The sequence below is a fragment of the Nothoprocta perdicaria genome, unplaced genomic scaffold (genome assembly GCF_003342845.1).
Source record: "Nothoprocta perdicaria isolate Ctin4 unplaced genomic scaffold, notPer1 scaffold_10, whole genome shotgun sequence".
NCBI classification, from domain to species: Eukaryota; Metazoa; Chordata; class Aves; order Tinamiformes; family Tinamidae; genus Nothoprocta; species Nothoprocta perdicaria.
The window spans coordinates 1,252,580-1,277,305 of record NW_020454094.1 but is presented as its reverse complement, the minus strand read 5'-3'; the positions used below and the strand labels follow the sequence as shown (position 1 = coordinate 1,277,305).

Here is a 24,726-nt window from a genome sequence, read left to right as displayed (position 1 = left end):
TTTTGGATAGTAATATACATTTATAGTACATACAGGACTATTTCAGTTTGTATATACATAGCTTATATACATGATGTTGAAAGTAAAACACACTATCTAAAAGAGTGACTGCAGCATGGTGTTTTTTCTTTAAAATGTTGTGCATCCTTAAGTGCCTTTATAAGTTTTAACTCTCCAAATTGACCGGATACCTAATCATTAATTTGCTGCATGAATATAATTGACACCAAGAAAAAGCAGCCTGAACGATGCAGGAAGGTTTTCCAAGAGCTCTGAATCATCACGAAAGTGCTCAGACAACCAGGACCACAACCACAGAAGGCAGTAAGAAAAGATCAGTGCAGAATGGAGAGGCCAAAATGCTCTTTTTTTTTGCCCCTCCTCTGCATTTCAGGARGAAATTGTGGTTTTCTACAGTGACTGTAGTGATTAAATGTAGTGTGCTAAGTACTGAGAAAAATCAATTAGTGCTTTTGGGAGTAGCTGGCCCCTTACAATGCCCAGCTAGAGAGGTCAGAAGGTTTGTTTAATATATTGGCTATTTAAAAAAAGAAAGAAAAAGAAAAAAGAAAAAAAAAGCCCGGTTGATCATTTTTGGTGTTAAACCATTTAATTGCCTAGCCATTCCCTTTTGCTTTCRAACATTTTTTTTTCTCTCCTTCTTAAAGTATTCTTCATTTACCTAAGGTATTGGCACTGCTGGTAAACTTTCTGATTTTTTTTGAGTTAAAAATAATTTTTGCTTCCCAGCCCTTATGGCATGTTTAGGATGAATCCCTGAACAAAGAATGACTGGGGACACGTTTATTAAACTGGTTTGCACTTTCCTGATTTACTTATACATAAGCTTCTGGTACTAGCTATGTAAAAGAAAAGAAATATCTTATTTTCTTGGGCTCAACCACCTTCAGCCACTGCATGAGAGTATTTGACCTCTAAAAGCACAGCAAGGGCCAACCAAGAACGGTCAGGATGGCACTTGGCTGCACAAGAAGCAGGCAGCCTAGGACAGCCCCTTGTCTCGAGATCACATCATTGGACAATATCATCTTTGCAAGCCACTAATATGAATTTGGTAATGGAAGAAAAGTCCAAACTGAAGGTTTATTCGACTTCCCTGTAATGTGCAAATAACAGACGTGCTGCACGAAGCAAGGAAAGCAACAACATTTGTGAAACCAAAAATTCGTGACAAATTCCACATCAGTGGAAACAGTCGCTGTTCAAGCCTGTTACCTTAACCTGAAAGATAAACACACGTTTGTACCTTCTGCAGCTGAATTTCTGAGCTACTGTGATACAGCTGCTAGCAAAAACAATAGGCAGAATTGCATATCTCCATTATTAATATATACAGACCACCTAGAGATCAGACAAATTGTATGTCCTTGAAGGCAACATAAATATCTAGGATTTTGTTTTAGATTTTTAACTGTCATTTCTTCATAGTCACCTATGAAGATCAAAGTAAGCTTTCTCCCACTAATCATTCATTTCTGTTAGTGGCTTTTGGAAATTATTATGGGCCTTGAACTATGGCAGCATAAAATCAAGCAGCTAAAAAAAAAAATGTATTTCAAGTATCCTTATTCTGAACTACAAATTACCAAAAAAAATCACATATAGATCAGTCTTTTTTTTTTTTTTTAGCTGTACAGTCCATTTATTTCTGTGTATTGGCTCTTCCATAAACTTATTTGGTCCACACTTAAAGAGCTCCTTAATTCCTTTTTTGATTTCTCCTTTTTTTTTTTTTTTTTTTTGCTGGAGGTCTCAGGGTAGAAGAAATAGACTTCATTCTCTTTTCTTCAGACTTTAATGAGAAATTCCAAGTTGAGAGCAGCAGGGAGATGAATAGAGTCCATGGTTATGGAGGATGGGTTGAATGGGAACAAAACTGGGAACATATACTTGAAGTCTATCAGCAGCTGTGGAGGGTCATTTCGCGCTTGCAAGTGTGCCTATGAGGTAGGAGAGAAGAAAACACAAATTTTGTATCAACTGTTGTGTTTTATTTGCATTTGTAATGTCTAACAATCAGAAGTTTGAGTATGTATTAGAGAAATGGGTTAATGATGCTTTCWTCTGAAGGGGCAGCTTGTTTTCTGAATGCAGAGCGGATAATAGAGGTAGAAACAGCCCCCGCTTTAAATAGCTATAAATACCARATGTAAATACCTTCCATAGGCACAGGTCAAGCTATACAGATCCCACTCCTCTCCTACAGATTTTGGGATTGGTTTCCAAGTGGAGATCATTTACAAAGGCATTTTCTTAACTACATACTATAGCAGGTTTAGAGGTATTTCAGAAACAGAATTATTTTTCTCTCTTCTACAGCAGGCTTCYTCCAACCGAACACATCAAGAAACTCCTGCAGGGTCTATTTGAAGCTTTGCTTCAGCAGAGCCTAGTTAGATCTTTTACACTTTCTACCTTTAGTTGCCAAATTCTGCCTTGTATCTCAGAAGTAACTCYGTTTCAGCGATCCCTCACTGACTCCTGCAACCTCTCTCCTGAGCCACACAGATCAGGCACAAAATACACTTCTTTTTTAATCTGAAAGTCAAATTTGGGTACTAAAGTCCAAGAGAGCAATCCTCAAGGAGAGGGTCTAATCACACAGGTGCATCTCTCTGACAGGAAATCCATCATGTGCCTGTAGTTCTGTTACCACGTGTGCCACAATGCTGGCTGAGCTCAACTCAGGCGCTGATCTCAGCTTTTGGCCCTTGGCTATCAAATGGCCCTGCGGCCACATTTTGCAAGCAGGCCTGTTCCCAGAGCACTGCGTTAGACCCAGGAGAACACGCAGCTGCAAACCTGTTACTAAGGGCCTAAGTCAGCACTGATGACAAGACRGAATATTACTGTTAAATCAATACCACTGCCTCCATATACAGCCCTTTAATTTACCTGTATGTTCCGTATGAAAGCTACTGTAACACGTTCTTCAAACTCATTCACAGGAGTGTAGAGATTAAGTATTTTTACAATCTGTTGAAAACAAAAATGAATTACAATTAGGAGAGGTCCAATTTTTTCCAGAATACAAAACACCACTAACATTTCAATATTGTCTTGATAGACCATAACAAATATCACACGAGACTACCAAGAATGAGAAGTGGGGGAGCAAAACAGCACCACATTCAGTGCTGTGGATCAGCCAGAGATCTGCACAGAATCRATGAAATACAATAGCCAAGGAAAATCTGCTTGTAGAAAGGGAGATGTGTTATGATCTGCATATTTATAAACTTGCTTACAATATGCTTGTTTGCCCAAAGTGAACCTGTCCTAGGAAACAGCACAATGTCATCTAGTGCTCGTTTGCCTGCTGTAAAGCCTTTACAGTGTCAAGCCTTTACATATCCATCAAAATTCCTTGTTATAACAACATTTGTAAACAAAGAATAGACTTGAACAACAGATTTATCTAGGGATAACCCTTCGGTCGGCCCATGGGAACTTAGGGAGGTTCAGAATAGCAGACTGCTTCCCAGTACAGCTGAGATCACCTCCAAACCCTTCTCCTGATTCTAACTCAATCCCACTGTAGGCCCTCAACGTCCCCTATTACCACTCATCATCTGCCATGGACAGATTCAGGGTATGGAGAGGGAGACATAGGAGAAAGGACCCACGAGGATCACTGAAGATCAACCCATGCCTCCCTAATTTCAACATTATCAAATAAATGGCACACTATTAAACACCAAGGGCTCCTTACTGTTGGACAAGCTCAAGTCAGAACCACTCAGTGCAATTAACTGGTGTCTTAAGAACTGCAGTTCCCAATGCCCTGGCCCAAACATGAATTCTTGCTGGAGATCCCATGGGACAAGACAGATGAGAACCCAGCAGAAGACAAGTGCTGGCTTTATAAGCATAGGCATTTGTTGCTATGGGTTCCCTTCCAACATTTGCCTAAGGCCAACAGTGAATCAGCTCTGAAACCCTAATTCCCAAGCAGGTGAAATAGCTCAATGTGCCAGAAGAGTTACCACTAAAACGTGTCCTATCTGCTAAAGCAWTGTGTCTCCTCTGGCCCCTACCTGCTGGGTGGTGAGCGAGGTGCACAAGGAGCAGATGGCCTCGGCATCCTCCGAGGTCTTCTTCTTCAGCTGCAGGAGCTGCGCTGCCTGAATCAAGGGCTCCAACGTCTGTGCTGCTCCGCTCTGCTGCAGGTTCTTCCCGCGCAGCCACTCCTCCAGCTGGCTTATGTTAAACCTGGATAAACAGCCTGGGTCAGACTTGTGCCAAGAGCTGGGAAAGAGCTCGTAGCCTCGAGCCCCCGGCCCACCTTAGCTGCATGCCAGTGCTCCACGAGCAGACGTCCTTCCGCAGCAGCAGGTTGTTGAGGGTGACTGCGTTGACCATGTAGAAGAGCTGCTTGAAGACCTGCTGGATGATCTCCGGGTCCAGGCCCTGCTCACACATGATGCTGTAGAAGCTGTTCATCTGGCGGATGACCGCGTCCAAGCTGTACGAGCTGTCACCGTCTTCCATGCTGGACGAGCGATTCCTGTAGCCCATGGGCTTCACACCAGAAAGTCCCTGAATGCTCTCATTTTCCAGCATTGCAGACACTGGGACAGGAGGAAAAATAATAATAAGAGAAAATCTGTTCATCACAAGAGGTGAGAAATTGCTTCTTCTGTGGTGAATTTTATGAGCTGTCATAAACACAGAGCAATCTCCAACTGGTACAAGATGCTGGACAGTCTCATAAGGGAATGGATCCACAAATTGATGTGTGTCTGTCTCCAACACACCTTTCTTGCTCTCTGTTTGGGGAGAATCATTGCTAGCGCTGAAGGAAGGTCAGGGAAACATTCAGAGCATCCAGTTAAAGCTGAAAACCCTCCTAAAGGCTAATGCATGGTCCACTTACCTATCATGGGCTGCAGTATGCCCTCCGCTATCTTGATGAGCTGCTGATAGATCTGGATGGAGAGATCGCTCAGCACCTGGCGGTACTCRGTCAGGTCGAAGTTCTTGAGACAGTGCTCGTTCTGCTTAGCAGTGTTCTGTGTCATAAATCCCTAAGCAGAAGAAGATTAAAACGGGTTATTCATCTGCTTGTAAAGTCACTGTATTAAAAAAATAAGCTCAGAATATAATGTATCCAGATACATTAACAATGTATATTCTTATACTCTATGTAGATGTGAATTTTTTGGTAATCATTGCGAAAGGACTGCTTTTAGAAGCAGTTAAGTAGTCATGAAGCAGTAAGCTTGTCACCTGAACTTTAGCAAGGAGAAATACATCTGCATTAACTGCAATACAGATGTGAAAGAGCAACTTGGACCTATCAGAGCCCTGAGAAACTCTTGGCTGTTCATTTGTTTATCTCTGAGCTTCAGAATGTTTTGACAGCAACCCCAAGTATTTCAGCTGGAGATTAAGCTTCAGAAAAGCTGAATATCTTCCCATAAAAAGAGAAAGCAATTTGGTCTTACCATGTACTTTTGACAAGTTTTTAAACTGACTGAACTACCAGATCTAGAAGCTGATCTTTTTTCTTCAGTCTTTAGCTGAAAAAGCAGCTGATCCTCTAATGTTGCAGCTGGCTCCTGCATTAAGAACTGGAGCTATTTTTGCTCATAGAGGTACAGACGACCTCACTTAAATCTCTAATTTGCATAGATGCTTTAATTGCTCATTCACATAGTAGTCTTCCCAGTTTAGTGTAAAAATGAGAGCCGTGCTACTATTTTTCTTTGTTTTGCTTACTAGCAGAATGCAAAAATATAGCATTGTGAGCTGCCCTCACACTCACACTTTCAAATTTCAAATTTCACACTTTCACTTTTTCACAGAAATAAATTAAAAGAAAAAAATGTTATGCTCTTGGAGCTGCAAAAAGTCAAAATTGCTTGGGGTTTCCTTTAACATTTATTTTCTTAAAAGTCAGCTGGGTTTCCAACTAAAGGAAACTATTCTGGAAACCCTCAGATGGGAATGATTCCCTTCCCACCCTGTTTCTTGATACAATCATCAACTCAAGTTGAAAACAGCTGACTCAGCTGACACTGCATAACCAGAACAAACAAATGAAATTTAAGATTTCTTTTTTCCCTCTCCAAGAGGTATTCTGGGAATAATTCTCTTTAAATGCAATGTGGCTATCCAGGCAGAAGAGGGCTAATAGCAGCCTAACTTACTAAGTCTCACCTAAATTGTTACTTTTTCAATTTAGAACTTCTATGTACAGTTTTACAAACTGAACGGTGTTTCTATCAGAGCAATTAATTTGATTCCAAGAAAACTTTGCTTTGTATTCACAATTCTTCTTTATTCTTGAAGCTTGTTAGCTCAATATATCTAACACAAATCAAGATTAAATTAAAAACTGCATAATTTGGCTTTATTGTATGTTTTAATACTAATGCCAATCATTATTCAGAAATAAAACTGCAAGAGTTTGAAACACTTTTCCTCTGGGTAATGAAAGGACTGAAATCAAGAGAAGAGTCTTCAAAGGCAGCCTAGCAGGAGGGATCTCCCTGTTTAGATGAATCACATTGTAAGACTGGCTATAAAATTCAAAACACTGCTAGTATTGGTCAGAAAAAAAAAAATGCAGGTTATACAACATAGGTTATATAAGGGTCCTGGTTTCTGCTCTTCATTGCCTTGCCCCTGTGCTATGTCTCCTGAGGCTGTCGGAGCTGCCTCCTGCTATATCCAAATAAAAGACGGAATCAGCAAGCAGCCAGAGATGAGCCCCGGGAAGAATGGTGCTAGCCTAGAGCAAAATTCCTGGAAAAAGGCAGATATCCTCAAGTTTCTCACCGCATCCCCGCTGTATTGCTTTAAGCAGTGCAGGAGGCGACACGTGTTCGCCAGCCAAAACGACGTCATGTGGAAGTCCTCGTTGTGCTTCTGCAAGAGCAAAGAGACCTGCGTGAGACCCCTCCTCGGCGGCACGGGAAGGCGACAGTTTCCTGCATTACTGAGGATATTTCCTTTCTGTTCTCTGCAAACAGCTTTTTAATCTAACTGCTTGTAAGTGCAATTAGTGGTTCCTTCCTTGCTAAGATAACCTGCATTTTTGCTTTGGGAAAAAACATACAGCAGCAAGAGCAGAGCGAGGGACACTTTTTGCTCTGTCAGTAGTGCTTTTCTCAAGGGTCAAATTGTCATATATTTGCCCCCATCTACACCTGAAAGCAAAGATAAGACACCTTCATCTCCTGCATCAAATCTGGCAAATAAACCGACACTAACAAGATCTAGAGTTTATTCCCAGCTCTGCACTGCCCTAGTGCACAAATCATCCCCTCGCTCTTCTTAAAAGGCAAACAAGGCCAGGGAGTGGGTTTGGAAATCACCTCGAGAGCTGAACACCAAACACCCCGACACGGTCATACCTGTCCCACCGCAAGTCAGAGCCAACCTGCACCCACCTTCAGTACTTTCTTAATGCCGTTGATGGTGGAGGTGAGCAAGGAGTGCACCTTCTGGTCATCGTTGATGTAGTCCGCGTGCCTGATGCACATGTAGAGGATGTAGGCAGGGAGGCAAGGGACGGTGGCAGACACCGTTTGGGGCTTCAGATCTAGAAGGTCAGCAAAACACAACCCAAGTTTGCCAGCTGTCTGCTGGAGAAGTCCTTGGGCGAGACCCCAGGGAAGCTGAGGTTCCAGTTTTGCGGTGCAGATGCAGACCCGGAGGTGCAACAGGAGATGGACAACCTGCTGGGGCCAGCTAAGGCAGGAGGATGGAGCACTGGGGTCCAGGAGGGCAGCACCTTTTGGTAGCACTCGGGGTAGTCAGCAGAMCTACATCTTATTTACCTTATGAATGGCTATCTGAGCCAACACACCAGTCTTGGAAAAACTCCCTGAAACTCTCAGGAATGCTTCATGCAGGCTATGATAAAAAATAACTTCTTTTCCACTCATTTTTTCCTCAAGATACTGAAACTAGACAGCTCCTGCAGGAATTTGTGGCCTCTAAGGCTTAAGAAACAGTCTGTCTAAAGGAACATTAAAAAAATCCTATCTCCAGAGTAGAATGGAGGTCTATCTGCACAAAACCCCACATAATGAGGAATTAGAAATTATACTACCCCATTCTCCCAAACATAGGAAGACCAAATCATTTGGGTTGGACTAGGGGAAGGAGACTGCAGCCACATGCCCGTGTCTGCTCTTCATGGTCACAGTTCTCCCCAAAGAGCATAAGCATTTTGCCAGTTCAGGGCATTAGCTAATTCCTGCTGTGGCTTCAAACCAGCACAATCACAGTTTGCCTATTTCAAGGTCTAAAACCTTGGAAAACCTCTCTCGGTTGAGTTTGCAGTTTATAACCTCCCTCAGCATACGACATGGCTGCTGAACACGCTGCTCACCTGTGATGAGGTTTCGCACGAGAAGAGGCTCGTCCTCTTTGTAATATTCCAGCATTCCCTGGAAATCTTTCTCCTTCCTCTGGACTGCAACCTGCCGGTTGAGCTCGTGCCGCCTCCTCTCCGTCTGTACCAGCGCCTGGGATGCTGCAAGGAGAAGAGACCAAGTGTTAGAGCTGATCCGTTGGCCTTAGACCAAGAACCAGGCGGATTTGTTATATATAAGTCCAAAAGTATATATATTTATTAAAGTCCTCAGCTTTGGACAGACCTTTCAAAAAAGAAAAAAAAACCACACACACACAGATCTTGAATTCCAAGCCAACCATAGTCCTGGCTCAGAGCAAAATAACAAATGCAAAAGTCAGGCCTAGGAAAAAAGATGGGGCAATTTTCTACTTTCCAAGAAAACTCAGACTCTAGCTGGAAGGTCTTAACCCTGTGGGAATCTTCTTAGTGCACCACATCCAAGGAGGAAAAAATACGTCTGAAAAAAATATCTGTGCAACAGATAATATCATGGCACACTACTAAGCGTCGTGCTTGCATACAATTTTAATAAATTGGAAAACTATGAGACTCAAATGCAAGTATTGCAGGAAACATCAACTTGATGAATGCARATTACAGTGACAAGGACCAGCTGTGCGAGCTGTGGAACTCCTCCATCTATCCAACTTAATTTCACTTAATGCCTGTTTTTCAGAAATTAGCTCATAGAAACTGAGTTCTCTGGTTAATCACCGTTTCAACAGAGAAGGAAAAGCTGTTTTTATATGGCACAGATGTCTCGTTTGAGATRCTGAGCATGATTTTTTTTTAACTAAAAACAAAACAAAGCAAAAAAAMCACCAACAGCCACTGGAGCTCTTCTCTAAAGCTCTGCTGGGGTCACAGCACTGACTGCAATAAAGCTCCAAGACCTGAAATACAACCTAGAGCAGAGCACAGGGCAAGCATCTCCTCCACCCTCACTTCCCCACTTCCTCCTGCAAGCTTCAGGGGAAGCACACTGGAAAGCTTAAGGAGGACTCCAGGCTTCTGGACTGGGTCGTTAATCTGTCCCTATCTGACCAAAGACTCCAGCAGAGCTAGGGACACTTCTCCCCTATTAGCCCRCTTTTGGATTCATGTCCAAGGTGAAGGTGGCAGCAGCAGTTACAGGGATGAGGTTGCACCACTTGTGGGCTTCAACTGCACTTCCAGGTCTCCTCTCATTTAAACTTTTTATTGCAAGTTTCCATTTCCACCRGTAGTTACTCAATTCGCTTGTCTCTGTTTTATAGATAGAGTCCAAACTGTACAATCTGACAGTACGACCCTAGATGGCTAAAATAAATGTTAAAACACCAAGAAAGAGGATGTGAACAGATGAGTTTCATAAAATTGAAGCCCAGGTAGAGTCAAGAAAAGAACATATAATTAGACTGAAAAATCACAAGCCCAGACACTCTAAAGGCACAACCAGCAATTGCAGGAGAGAAAGCAAAAGCTCTCAGTGGAAATCTGCAGTTCTCTAAGGCTGGCCAAAGCAGCAAAAGCAGAATGCTGCTCCTCCACCCATAATCTCCAACAAAAGCAAAGTCACCTTCAAAATCTTGGACCTTCTTCATGTAAATCTTTAGCTGTTTCTTCAGCTTCTTTTCATTCTTTTCCAACTTTTCTAGTAACTCTTTGAGATCCTAAAAAAAAAAAGCCAGAAGATATGATAGGTTTAAAAAAACAAACCCAAACCAATCAAAGCAACTTTAACTTCTACAGTGCTACATAGGAGCCACCTTGTTCTGCACTGTCTCTACAGGATTTCTCGGTGCTATAAATCAAATCCCACTGCTGGGGTGGAAAATTAACCATAKAGAAAAGCAATAAAGCAAAGACTATTTAGTTCTGCTGAAGGATACACTTCTGGCATGGCAGGAATGGAGACAAATTGGCCTCCCTGGGTTTTCCTCCCTCAACAGTTTGAAGTGAGCTCCAAGTGCCCACTTACCACGAGGACCCTGGCTGCTTGACACCTTTCTTTCTCTTGGCAAACCCTGTAGTAGACAAGTACTCACAACATACCACCCAGGGAATTTTATTCCTGCCTGTTATTTAAACAGGTCGAACACTACTTAGACTCAACAGGGTTGTGGAGCAGCCCTCAGTCCAACCCTGGAGAGATCAACGTTCACTCTGGACACAAACACAGATACACAAGGTGTGAAGGGGTAAAAAAATACACCCCGTGATCACTTGGCACTTTCAGAGGGACATGGGGCCTCAACCTTGTCAATTAAAGCAAGTAAATGCATGCAAAGCCCCCAGGGCCTTATCCTCCCCTCTGTTTCCTCTCTCATCTCTGCCACTCCATTTTCAGTTCCTTGGGCTGCAAAGGACACAGTTTTTTCACTCACTAGATTCTCGTTGGTGAGGCGCGTGATTTCCTGCTGAAGCCCAAACTCCACCTGGACCTCTGGAGAGAGCTGCAGGGTCTGCAGGAAGGCCTGCTGCTGTCTCTCCATCTCTTCCTTCATTGCCTCTACTTGGCTCTTCAGAGTCTCGACCTCCTCCTCGTGCTCTCTCCGCTGGTCCTGCARCTGCGCTTCCAACAACCTGAGGAAAAGCCCATCCCAACCATCAGTGGTTTTGGTACCATGGCAGTAACTAACATTTTGAGTCTAGATCCTTCAAAGCCAGCCAACCTATGGCCATGGGAGCAAAGGGACCTCCCAGAAACTGATGCATACACACRAAGGGGTGCCACAGCTCTTATTGCAATGCTGCAGATTAAACCATGCATGGGACACACACATGCTCCAGGCATCCCCCTCAAGGCAAGAGCTTTGAAGTTGCAGCAGGACAACCTGCACCCAACCCAGCTCAACACGCCCAAYGCAGAGGACAGCAACGCGAGTTCAGAGGGGAGCCACGACCACGAGCATGCACGAACGTCTCTCCAATTGGAAAAATAAAGGCAACTGGTTAATCAGCAAGAACACTCACTAATCATACACTTGAGCCATCATTTCCAGGCTAAGAGAAAGAGAATTAACCCTGAATTAACTCTGCATTAACCCTGGYCAACTCCTTGAAGGATGCAATGCCCAGCGGGAAGAAAACTCTGACATTGACACCTTGCCTGGGACATGCCTAGGCTGTTGAGCAGTGCCAGTGGGGAAAAAGCTACAGCTCTTCAAGTCCTGCTGGTAAATTCAAGCCTGTGAACCAGGTTCCTGCCAGCAACAATTCCTTTTTTCTCCCCCGCTTGTTTGATAGAGTTCATCAAAGAACACTTGCTTTCTGCAGAAGTTCTCAAGATGAAAAGTTTTAATAATTTTCTCGTTTGGGCTTTTTGCTTATGGTTTGTTTTTGTTTGTTTTTAGAAGATACAAATAACCCAACCTCTCCCCCATTTTCCAGCAAAATATTCAAACATGCATTTCTTAACTATGAAAACACAGACCATAAAATATTCAGCCTCATAATCACATTGTCAGCAGTTGTATTCATAACAGGGCTGGAAAACACAGGATGTCGTTTCAGGTGGACCTAGGCATTTACTACTWCTTTCAGCTCTTCACGTGGGTTTCCGTTAACTGTATGTGGCCCTCAGCAACACACGTTTCCTCTACACACTCCGGTTCCTACCTTCCTTTGAAGAATAAATGAATCACCCATTATTTTGCCTGTCACTCTCTGGATGTAGCCCGATCTCTCCAGAGGTCATGGCTTTGGACTGCCCTATGCAGGAGACCTCACACCTTGCTCTGATCCCTATGGATCCGGATCTGTTGGCGTGGAGATGGGAGACCCTCCTAGAAGCAGAGCTCCTGGCACGTTCACCACCAGCAGAAAACACTTTAGGGAGAGCTCTCCCACGGATGACAGCAGCTCAGGAGTGAAGGAAGAGGAGGAATACACAGAAGGGCAGGCAAAAAAGGGGATGGAAAGAGGAAGCAGCGGGAGAAAGAAGGAAAAAAGAAAAAGCATTTGACCTGGCAACTTGCTTTAAGCCTTGATAAGCCAAGCCGAGCTCTCCATCTTCATTGAGATAACCCCAGTCCTCAGTCTTGCTAGAAGTAAAGGATAGAAAAAAGAAAGCGAGAGGMTAGAGAAAGACAAAAGGTCAATTGCAACAAAAGGAGGAGAAACCCAGAATCCTTATTACATCCAAGTTTTTTTTTTCAAGCACTATTTCACTGTGCTGCATTTTCTTTTCCAGCATGATAAATGAGATGAGAAGAGCCCTGTTTGTCTCATGAGGCCCCAGCTGTGCCCCAGGGGAGCCCTCTGACTCTTGTGGGTGTCTTCTGCTTCCACATCAAGGACACCACCACCCCAGGTGCTTCTGCAGCCCTTTCCTCCCTGTTGCTGACAATGGTACCAGCTTGGGAGGGATCTCCAGAGATCCCCTGGTCCAACCTCCTGCTCGGAGAAGGTCTAGAAGGGATGCTCTGTAGTCATGATTCTTGAGTCCTTCCTGTTTTTCCCAAAAAGCCCAACTCTTGGGAAGTAGAACTTGAGTTTTCATTTCTATATGGCCAAAATGTTTCTTGTGGAAACCCAAGGAAACACTTAGAGGACATACTGGCTAAGTCAGAAATACGTTAAAGTTGTGCTTAAAATTCAGTGCAGAGAAACGAGAATCAAGAGTAATAAGTGAGAGAGCTGGAAGAAGGGGTAGGGAAGGAGTGACATGAGAAGTGCAGGGAGCGCCAGCCTGAGCCACAGTATTGTGCCTAAGGAATAACACCAATGTCCTATGGAAATGCCTGGACAACAGGGTGACCCCTCCTTGAGGAGCAGCTCACACAGCGTAAGGAATGAGGTACATGGGTAAAAGAACACACATCTGTGGGACAACTGGGTCTGCGTTAAGACTGGCTGGCATCCTTTTATCAGAGAAATCTATTTTTTCACAGGTTCCTCCCAGTACCTTTCTTGTGGCTTCACCTGGTCCCTCTTTAAACAACCCACTGCAAGTGGGAACTTCTCTCTGCGACCTCCTTCAGCGARGCAGGCCTCACCAACAGGACATTTTCTGATAATGCGAAGGACAAATTTAGCCATTTCATTCTTCTGCACCAACTTCCACTACTCAAAAATAATTCTCTGCCTTCTGCATCAATCACTGGGTTTCTCAATCATAAAGTCAAACACATGAGAGCCTTTCCTCTAAACAACCTTCAAACTGAACCACTCTTTGATGCTTTTCTCCTCAATTTCCTTCAGAACCATTTAAGATCCAATCTCTTTCACATCCCCCTAGGCAGAAAAATGCCCAGAAAATCCTCCTCTCACTTCATCAGCAGACATTTTCCTTTTAACACTCTTTTTTAAATTACAAAAGGCAGGGGAACTCATTTATCTTCTTTAATGAGGTGTTGAACACATTACAAGTGAATGAAGTGAGYTGGTCAACCTGACCAGGAACACTCACTACAGCAAGATTTTTGGCCTCCATTTGCATTTGAAAGTCTTTTCTTTTTCCCTTTRTTTTCCCATAGAAATAAGGGGGGAAAAAAAAAAAGTATCATTAAACTTCCAGAGGGAAAAGAGTCAAAGCAAGATGCATCACCTGTTTCAAAAAGAAAAGGTGTTCAGTCTGTATTTCTCAAGATGAAATTCCCTTCTCCTGGAAGCCAATAGTGGCTTATCTTTTCCTACCCCCCCCCTTTTTTTTTGTTTTTTTTTGTTTTTTGTTTTTTTTTTTCCTATTCTTCTCCCAAATAAACCTGCATAAGTACATGATTCTCAAAGCCTTCCTGGTGACCTGAACTCTGCAAAATGGAAAATGGAAAGAAATTCCTGCCCYGAACGTTTCCCCTCTCCTCCATGCATCTTTGTAAAAGTAGCTTAATGGACAGGCACATATACTAAATTCCAGGGATACTAATTTTAGCACGGTAGGATAATTTCATCTGTAAATGCAGATATGCTTTTTTTTTTTTTTCTCCCCTCTTTCTCCTCTCCTTTAAAAAGCCACTGTGCCTGCACAAGTCCCCTCAGAGTCACAGTTAGGGCTAACTTTGGACATGAAGTCCCGAGTGCTTTGGGCTATCAGGTTGCCTCCTCTGACGTCACTCACTGTTTTTTTGAGGCTCTACCTTTCAGAAAGAAAATCCCTACAGTTGCAACAAGAAAGATCCCGAGAAGGGAGAACAAAGGTCGCCTGCTTTTACATCCAGTTACTGAAGCAGAAAATTAGCTGGAAATTAAACTTGATGCTTTCCCCCTCCATCTCCTTGCAGCCAAAAGTCAGAAAAAAAAAAAAGAAAAAAAAAAAAATCTGCGTTCATTTCATTTATATGGGGCTGTTTTTAATTCTAGCTCTCCCTTGAGCTGGCACCAGGCTCCATCCCCAGCCTAAGCAGCTGAGACAATCTAAGAGCAACCTAGGAGAGACAGGGGAGGGTTGGCTCTTGCTTATGAATCCCACTCCACAATTTGCATTCCCACTAGAAAAGCTTTGTCTTGCAATATTTATTGATTTAAAGAAGATTGAAAATAGGATCGGGGTTTTATTTCTCACGCTGCCACTTTCAGGTACAGAAGTTTCCTATGTGCAGACTGCAAATTTGTGCTGGAGCAGGGAGGGAACATTAATTTATACCCACAAATATAATAATCCACCTTCCCCCAGCATTTGCTTCCAGCTGTTTTATTGCCATGGGTTGCAGCCCACRGCTTATAAAACAACTCAATATACAAACACAAGCCCAGGACACCATGTGGCAGGGAAGCCTGTGGTGATTAACAAGGCTTTGGACAACTCATGGCATAAAAATTGCCATTTTTCCAGCCAAACGTGAGATGAGAGGCAAGCAAGAGCCAAGTATTCCCGGGAAGAGTGAAAGGAGGAAACTGGAGATCGCACCTAGATGCTCCAATGTCTTTCAGAAAATTAGATTGCTTTAGTGATATTGATGATTTCTGCATGATTCCATCCTCACTGGCAGTACTATTGCTATTATATTTATGGTATTATATATAATCATACTATTACTTTTCACCTGCTGACCAGAGTCAGCATCTCCTCTCCRGGAGCTCCATCCCTGTTAGTGACGGAGCTGAAACAAGGTGGTTTTTCATATGTCGTTCAAAGGCAGTAGGCTTTTGCTCATATTCATGCAGACATTAATAAAATCCCATTACATCATTGTCCTGCCCAGCTGGGGCTTTTAACAACTTCCTGCAACTGCTTTAAAAAGTGGCAACTTAGCCTCACTTACTAGAAGCTGGTGCTCCACAACAGTGATGTCTTTACTGCCTTGCTGAAGGCAAATTGCAGGAAAAAACCCTGAAGCACCAGTATTTGTCAACTAAGAAACAAAGATGAACCTTCAATTCCCTTGTAGTAAAATAAACATTGGCTTTACATATTATCTTGCTGCTTAATCCATATAATTTTGTCCTCTTGCAAGTTGCTACTTTTTTTTTTCCTCCTTTTTTTAAGTTTGCCTGGACGGCTGCAAGGATTGATTTTAAGCCCAGCAATACAAATCCCCGGTATAATAGAGAAAGACTCTTGTCTGCAACACCAGCTCTTGCTACGGGCAACCTGTAATCAGAAGGATGTTCTTGGCTTTATTTCAAAAGCAKGAAAACCAGTAAGGTGAGTGCTGCTGGACTGGAGAGCATTTGGACAGAGCTGCCTTCCTGCTCAGCAGCACAGTCCCATCTCTACCTTTGCTCTCCCCTGGCACAAATGTAAAAATCCAGTTTTGCTCMTGGTAGTGTTGGTTTTTCAGCCTGTCCAGGACCTCTCCTGCCTTGGTGAGGCACAAGCCCAAGGACAAGGGCACCACAGCTCATGATGAAATGTGGACCTTGGCCTCAGCTTCACTGCCCATCCTCAAGACAAGGTCCTGAACAGACTCCAGAAGCTGGTAACGGTCCTCAATATCTATTTTAGTTTTGGATGACACCCCATTTATCAGGATTTGGGCATCCCCATGGCCTGCTCTGGGTCAYGCTTACCGGTTCGTCTCGCACATCCCTTGGTAAGCCTCGATCGCGTCCTCTTGAGCCACGTGCTTGTCACTGTTGGGCCAGCCGGCGTGGGTGTTGACGCTCGTTTCCTAAATACAACAGGCAAAAACAGCAGTGTGAACTCCAGCACATTTCTCCACGTCTTTCCAAGCTCTGGACACTAAACACCTCCCAGTCAGACTCAGCGGAGCCTCCTCAGGGCACCAARCAGGCTGCCAAGTTTTTAGGGGCTCATGCTCACGTGGGCAGATATGGTAGAGGTAGACAGTTGGAGGACAGGTGCCGTGAGCCTAGGACAGAGACAAGGGTGGTTTGTGGTCTGAAATATTAAACACGTTAAAACCTCAAAGAAAGGTAGGGCTGCTAACTAAGAAACTAAGTGGGAATTTCTGAAAATACATCCTTTGGTAAGAACAGCCTCTCTAAGAAAAAAAAAAAAAAATAAATAAAGCCTTCAGGCAAATGAGACAGGCCAAGCACTCTTGTCTCCATCCCAGTATTTAATCTGATTTGATCACCACACTTCCTTGCAGAATAAGGCAGTTACCACAAAACAACACCTGGACCATCTCAGACAACCCTACCTTGATGGAGATAACCATACGTGGGATCCACCTCAGACAACTATACCTGAGATAGAGATGTTTTCCCTTGGGCTTACTAGGCTTTGCCGGTGGTGTCAAACMCCTTCTAGCACTGCAGACACCAAGGGACACATGGTCCTGGGCTGCCTGCAATGAAGTCATGGACCACAGCTTATCCAGAGGATGGTCCTCCCACATCCCCAATATATTTCGATGTTTAGGCTCTCCCAAAGCAAAAACACTATTTATCACTCAGACAGGTGGTGGATTCCCAGCTGCATGCTAGTAAAAGAGAGGAAAAAGAGGAGATCCTCTCCATTACCATATTTTTGCCCGTCTCTTTCTGCTGGGCTGCCTTCAAAATCTGTGTCCTCAGGATAAGGACCTCCTCCTTCCGCACTTCGAGCTCCTCGTTGGCTGACTTCAGCTGGTTCAGCAAGAGCCTGTAGCTGTCCTGGATGTCATTGGAGGAGTTGTTCTGGGTCGCCCGCTCCGCAATAGCCTTCCTCAGCTCGTTCAGCTCGTTTTTCAGCTTCTTGTTCTCTGACTCCAGTTCTTGCCTCTGGAAAACACCAAGCCGTGACCCCCCTTAGATAAACTGCCCTGTTTGTTACATCCCCGACATAACTCCATGAACACAGCTGACCACGCAGGTCATGTCAATGCAGGGATTTTGCTATCAGTCTGGGCCATTTCTGTGTCTTCCTGCACCTCAGTTCCTATCCAGCWGCAATTGGGAGTCTGCTATCATTTAATAATAATGCCACAAAAGTGTCACATGGGAGATTTCTTACTTCTTGCTGCTATTTTTGAGCACAAAGCAATCAGAGAGCCTGAACACATCCGTTTCTTCTCCATTCTAGTTCCTTCCCAACCAAGGGATTGCAGCAAAAAGCCCAGGACATTTAACCCACTCATGCTCTTCATAAGAGAAGCCAGAAGAGCTGATTGCATGCACTGCTTCCTCCTGGCTCACATCCAGTTAGGCRAGTTACAGCTCTCTGAATCCCCACTCTGGATTTTCAACGATCCCCTTTTCTGGGACAGTGATGAACAAGCGTGGCCGTTTTTGTGGAGATGGCCAAGGCTCTGGTTTGCTTTGGCACAGCAGTGGAAGGCAGGCTGGATGAATTTCGACAGCTACAACAGCCCAGGTAGGACCWGGCCCAAGGCTGGCAATGCCAAAATTGGGATGGAGCAACAACCAACAGGCCCTGCTATAATAACATCAAAAAAACCTGGCACCCAAGCAAGGTAAAAAAGTAATTGGCAACAGATTAGAGGTCAGGTCTTCCCAGTGTCTGCAAGAGCACAAGCTTTTCCCTCCAAATTTGGGTCCTTCTCTCCCCCCTTGTCTTTCGACTCTTTCCGTGCTCTTCTCCTCTGATCCTGCTCATGCAGGATATCTGCCTCTGCATRGGCTTTGGCTGAAGCAAATCCCTGGTTCTGAAACAAATGTGCAATTTAAGCAGGRCACAGCTGCATAAGCCTCATTTCCACAGGCAACCAGTGGCATAATTGCCAATTCTTAYGAGTTATAAATAGCATGTGATATCGCAGCAGAGGTGTGAGGGAAAGAGCTGATCTGGCACCTGGGCAGACAGCGTGCTCCAAGCTGAGCAAACACCATCACTGCCAGAGCATCTTCAGGTGCCTTATACCATCTGTCATTAAAATAAATAAATAAGTAAATAAATAAGGAGGGGGAAAGGAATAAAAAATGAATTTGATCCTGTAATTCYTCCATATCCAGTGATGCTGTAGCAAGATCATCACTTCTCCCCACTGTGCTCCCTGATGGACATGGAACGATCTTCAGATGGACATTAATGTCTCTCTAGGCAAAGGCAAGATTTTACTCTCTAATATTAATGAACCTGCCCGTGGCATGAGGAGGATTGACCCTGACAAGTGAGATTTGGCCATCAGATGGACCTCAGCCCTAGCCTATGCTCATATGAACTGCCTCTCCAAATATATGGATGCCAAAATAACACAGTTTTGAACTCGGAAGGGGAGGTTTCTGCTTGGGCTGTGAGAAACGATCTTGTGGATGTRAGAAACCATTCTGAAACACTCCAATGCCAAATATTTGCTCTGCCTAACTTTCTGAGCAGAGCTCATAACTTGTGCTCACACTTGTCCCAGTGTCCATGTCATTGCAAGGACTCCTTGGGGCTTTCTTGCCCACTCCTACTTTCCAGCCAGAAAAAAACAAGCCAGAAAACACATCTTTCACAGATTAATCTTGTGTTGCACAGGCATAACAGAGAGACACATCTCCTAGCTGAATGAATTTCCCCAAGAGAATAAATTATCTGCCCCATATGTCTTGCTTCATGGCTAACTCAACACCTGGCTGGGCACATTTTGGGACAGCAGCTACTGAAAAGTCTGTTTAAAAAKGGCCCATAACTTGCACCTGCTCTAAGTACGTTCCCAGTTAGTCCAACAAGTTGATCAAATTCCATAGCAGCACTACAAGAAGCCCAAATGTGGATTAACCTTTTGAAAGACCTGAGGACTCTGGCACGCTCACACTTCTAAGTGCAACATCTGCACAGATCTGCGCATTAAAAAACAACATCTCAGCCTGGTTTGCAGAATGGATGCACAAGCAACTGGTGCCAACCTGTGCTAAGAGAGCACAAACATCCCTGCCAGCACTCACCTGGCAGCTACTAGCATGTGGGCATTCAGAAATGCTCCTATACCAAATAAAACTGTGAACCTCTTCAGCCAAAGCAGAAAAATGGACAGATACCACTTGATGAAACATGATTTCCACCAGCTACCAGCACTATGGATTCTATTTACCCAAACTGACTTCTATATGGATATTTTAGAATGCATATATTTATAAATAAGTTTACATTCACRTGATTTATACATACTTATATGACTATTTCTCCCATATGAACCCTGGACAGACTGTGTGGACACCACAGATCACCTATCTGACTGCAGGATTGATTTTCCCCAGCACATTTCTCCATCTGYCTCCCAGCCATCCCATACTCTTGCTCTGCTGCTTCACACGCACTAAACGGAGAGAATGGAGAAACCCTATGATGGAAAAAACCTCTTCCCTATTCCCTGTCTCTTGAGCTGCCCACCCTTTGCTATCTGCACACTCCAGACACCTGAGCCTCATTCTGTGAGATRATGACTTTTTAAATGTCTTAACCTGACAAAAAAATAAGTTTAATTAGATAATTCTCTTGAAGGAGCAAAAGGCAGTATAAATATTTGAGATATAAATGAGCAGGAGAAAGACACTATACAGAAGAGAGGCAGAGCTCTGCTGTATTCCCAGAAGCAGCTGTCTTGGGGAAAGGAGGGAAAAATGACACTCAAAGTTAGCTAGAAGTCACTCTTCCACTGCAGATTGCGACTTGAGGCGATGCTCTAGATGCAAAAGTGGGAAAAATGCCACAGCTGGCTGCCCACAGGGAATACCCAGTGCTTTGCTCCAGGATTAGGGGCTTCCTGTCACTGCATCATTCCAAGCAATTGCTCCCTGCTTTTCCCAGGGAGTTCGGCTTTCTTCCTAGCATGGTATCAAATTAAATCAGCCTCTTAGCTCCTCGCTGCAACCTTCAGCTCAGGTTCATGCAGCTCCACAGGGAAATAGTGCAGAGAAGCTGCTGCCTTGCACCTTTGCTGAAAAAGCCATTTCTGCGCAGCTCTATTTCTCTGCATGTGCATTTCCCACCTGCTTCAGGTTAAAGAACATTAAAGAACCCTGCAGTTTGCAACACATCCTATCACTCTATGCTTTTGAAATCATATTGAAAGACGGCTATTGAGGTTTGCTAAAAAGGAATKTAAAGGTGGGAAGAGCCAAAATGAACATTTTCATCTGAATGCCCGCCAGGGTTAAAACACAAAGAAAACATTTGTTTATTCACACAAACACTGGAACTCCAGAAGTCATCTGAGAAGCTGACACTTGTAACCTGCAAGGTATCCCATGCCAAACCACTGCTCTGCTGCACTTTACATCCTCAAGAGCCTTTAAACTTTCATAGCTATGTTTAACCAGTAACACTTGAGCAAATCCTGGCCATTCTGCTCCTCCTGCAGCAGTGCAGGGATACCRAGAAAACTCAGCAGGGATTAACTAGAAATAGGATGTCTAACACGTGCAACACAAATACCATGTTCAGAGACTAAAAGTTAAATGGAATAAGTGCTAAAAAAGCTRCTTCTAGAAATATTTTGTTAGGGAGGACTGAACGTAAATCCCTGCCATCTCTAATTTCTGCTTTATTGCATCCTTAGGAGGAAATAATGCAGGTGCTATTACAAGTGGTTTAGTATGAAATTATTCTGGGTAACACATTTCCACTSTAGATTTGTCAGCTGTATTTCAATAACTGTTAGAAGGTCAGGGATTGAACATTTAGGTCTGCACCAATAAAAAAAATAAAGAAAGAACCCCTTGCAATCCTAGGAACTAGTTATCCAAGGATGAGCAGGGTGCAACAGTGAAGACCCAAAGCATCTGAGTGCAGAGCGGGAGGACCACGGGTCTCCTCCAGAGGAGGAGGATCCAGACAGCAGAGCTACCCAGGCGGGGGATCAAGTTTTCTTCCCAAGGAGCCAGCCCGTGTTGAACAATGTTGTATAATGCTGTCCTGGCACGCTGGACACTCAAGGCCAGGTTGCTGCATGGGAGAGCTATGGGTGCTTTCACGGTGCTGCATGGTTGAGATCCCTTATCAACAGACCCAGGCACGGGAGAGCTCAGTTCATAAGCACTGTCAGGTAATTTGGTTGGAAGAGGTAGGTGACAGGGCACAGTGCTACGTACGTGTTCCTCACCTTCAGGCTGTTGTATGCAAAATCTTCACGGTCTGAAGCCACTTCAGTCTTTGTCTCGATTACCTGTGAGGATTAAAAGAACAAATTGGTGTCTGAGAAGGCTGGGGAATTGGCAGGGGAGCTGAACAAGGCCACCATGGATCAAACAAATAACCTATGCAAGCAAAAGTTCCCTCCCAAATAGTACCCTTCTCCTAAATGTCCCTTATCACTAAAGTAATAAACCCAATCCCAACCCAGCTTCTGCCATGACAATTCAACTCAAACCACAGGTAATTCGGAGTAACATCACTTCTGATGCCCTAAAGCAGGGTCACAGAAATGCAGAAGGGACACAAAGCCCATGCAGCTCCTCAGGGCTCCTCCGATAGAGGCACACCAGTAGCTTTCTCTTCCCATTAAACGAAGGAGAAAAGCTCCTAGTTCCCTAACAGAATCAAATGTTTAAGTTTAGACTCCTAAAAGTAGACATGTAGCTTGTCTTACCCATGGAAACCCAACTAGCAATGAATAAGGCCTTGAACTATTCTCACGGGAGCTGCACTGTTCTCAAGGGAGCTGCACCTAGATGAAGTCTGGAGGAAGATCTCAAGAGAAAATTGTTTAATCTCTTATTAACACCTTAAGGACTGCAGCTTTCATTGTAGTTTTCAAAGCAGCACAGTCATTAGAGTAACAATCTTCAATATACTAATTTTTTTATTATCCGGCTTTGTGGCAATGAGAAGCAATTTCTTTTTTTTTTGCTGCAAATCATTAGCARTGATCAATACAGATATCTGGTCACTCAAGTAAGCAATTGCGGATGATGATTTAATTGAGGCTCCTATTGCATCTATCAATAGACTTCATGCTGCAGAGAAACAATCAGAATAATTACCTAACAACCCAATGAGAAGCCCTGGGTATTTTAATTATGAAGCCCAGAGCAATGGCATTGGCACAATGTTTCGTTTCATACAAGAACTGCAACTACACCACTCACATGCCAAATATTAGCCCTAGAAAGATTTGTGACTGCAAATTCCACTTCTGCCTGCTGGTTACCACTGGATAATATAGTAAATGGTGAAATGGATTTTTTAAAGTGAGTTTCAGACAAACCATCTGAAAAGTAGGGAGATTTTTTTCCCACAAAATAGAAACCATATATGAAGTGAAGATGCCCCCTACAACAGGGGGGACATGTTGCTATCTTGCTATTTCTGACTCACAGTGGCCTCGTTCAGGCTACATTGCTGTATGATCATAGCTGCAGAAGAACATCACATGGATTCCATAAAAAACACCACGCTGGGGACATGAGCCTGATGGACGTGCCCACAAAGTGCTTATCAGCTCATGCCACACAGAGGGAATCAAAGACATGCTGCAAAAACTACAGGCAGGCCTGCAGAAAAAACGGCTTTTGCAACAAAAATCCACAGAAAAGGGAGAGTTGCTGGGCATGACCAAGGTCCTTGTACACACGGCCCCTGAGCACTGCCATGTCCCTAGATCTGATTGAGCCAAACGGCCATACCCGAATCCATCAGATTTCCATGTGCATTCCTAATGCTGCAGCCAGCTCTGCTGCCGAGGGTCCCTTTCCTCCCTCTGGCCTCAGCTAGGGAAACTCAGCTCACAGCTAAAATTTCTTCCGGGACATGTAAAAACAAGATCAGCAGGGTTAGTTCGGCCTGCAGCAAGATAAACCACTCCAAAACTGATTTTCTGTTTCATTGATTTCAAATGTACCGAAAGAGATGTCAACCAGGTGTATTCCCTAACCGTGACCAGCAGGATGATGTGGGTATTTGGAAAAAACACTGCACTTTTCCAGAGATGTCTACAGTCACTGCAAAGCGACTGATCCTACAGTAATCCATATTTGATACTACAGTATCCTGATCCTACATTACAGATCCTACAGTAATTTAAGCCCATCCTAAGAGTATTTCCATGCTCTGAGACACTGCACACCCAATTGACCTGGCTAACTTCCTCTAAAAATCAGTGGGAGAGAGGCTCCTGCCAAGTGCAAGTGGTGGGAGGGCTACATAAAGCTTCCCCSTTCTATGCACTTTATGATGTGTAGGAGCTTGAGGAGATGATGTGGTTCACCAGAGCTGCACAWGCAGTGGTGAAGCACCAGCACCTGGACATTATCTCTGTGAGCCTCCAAGTAAGAGAAAAAGTCCTGAAAGCTCCTCCCAGAGCTCCCAAGGGATAACACAGGCTCTTCCTCCCCTTCCACCGTCCAGCTCTCCTTTGCTGCCAGAAAGGTTTCYGCCCATCTCCCGGATGGGCTGGCTGCCCCATAGCTGGAACTCGCCACTCAAACCTCCCTTCCTGCACTGTGTCCTCAGGCTGCCACAGAAAGTAAATGACAAGCAATGAAAACGCCAGCATCAGCACAAAGACACCTCTCACCGGGGCTTTCTTGCCTTCCTGCTCCTTTTTCTCCAGTTGGGTTTGCAGTTTCTTCCTCTCCTGCTCRAGTTCCCTCACTCGCTTCTGCAGCTTGAGGAAGAGTGTCATGTCCATGGCTGCCTTCTCCATCCCAGCCTCCTGCATCAGGGGGAAAAAAATGGGAAGAGCTCASTGGAGTTTCACAACCATGTGCAATACCTGTATCTAAAGCCTTTTTGCAGCCCCCAGCTCCAGGAGGAGCTCGTGCTACAGGCACTGAAGCACCTTCTTTGGGCCGCTTTACACTCATCTGCTGCAAGTGACTTTTCATTGCAGCGTCACCGAACCAATTAGCAGATGATAGTTCTGATCCCACCTCTCCAAGCTATATACATTTGTCAGAGCTCCAAACCTCAACCAGGCATTTATTTACTTTTTAATTGGCACTTTTAATATCTAAAGCAAAGTATAGTCCTGCCAGGAGGAGGGCAGACCTGGGAAACACTCATCCCTCCATCCATATGATGCACGATCTCAAGTTTCTGAAAACAGAGTTCAAAAAGGAGCCTATCCACATGTAAGCATCAC

At 44.1% G+C, this 24,726-nt stretch overlaps 1 protein-coding gene across 2 annotated transcripts in view; it reads right to left on the bottom strand.

The window, feature by feature from the left end:
• Positions 1-1,693: 1,693 nt before the first annotated feature.
• The window catches only part of MYO5B (myosin VB), a 73,659-nt gene continuing 50,626 nt past the window's right edge, over positions 1,694-24,726 (bottom strand). Inside the window, exons 25-39 of one of the 2 annotated variants that reach the window (XM_026039867.1) lie at positions 24,160-24,297; positions 21,748-21,810; positions 17,243-17,482; positions 16,325-16,425; positions 12,340-12,417; positions 10,759-10,957; positions 9,951-10,044; positions 8,366-8,509; positions 7,419-7,570; positions 6,805-6,894; positions 4,898-5,048; positions 4,307-4,592; positions 4,059-4,233; positions 2,917-2,997; positions 1,694-1,961 (exon numbers count right to left, since the gene is read on the bottom strand). In XM_026039867.1, coding sequence (XP_025895652.1) covers positions 1,809-1,961; positions 2,917-2,997; positions 4,059-4,233; positions 4,307-4,592; positions 4,898-5,048; positions 6,805-6,894; positions 7,419-7,570; positions 8,366-8,509; positions 9,951-10,044; positions 10,759-10,957; positions 12,340-12,417; positions 16,325-16,425; positions 17,243-17,482; positions 21,748-21,810; positions 24,160-24,297 — 2,145 coding nt within the window. In that variant the 3' untranslated portion in view covers positions 1,694-1,808. The remainder of the gene's footprint in view (positions 1,962-2,916; positions 2,998-4,058; positions 4,234-4,306; positions 4,593-4,897; positions 5,049-6,804; positions 6,895-7,418; positions 7,571-8,365; positions 8,510-9,950; positions 10,045-10,758; positions 10,958-12,339; positions 12,418-16,324; positions 16,426-17,242; positions 17,483-21,747; positions 21,811-24,159; positions 24,298-24,726) is intronic. The other variant, XM_026039859.1, reaches the window with a different exon arrangement.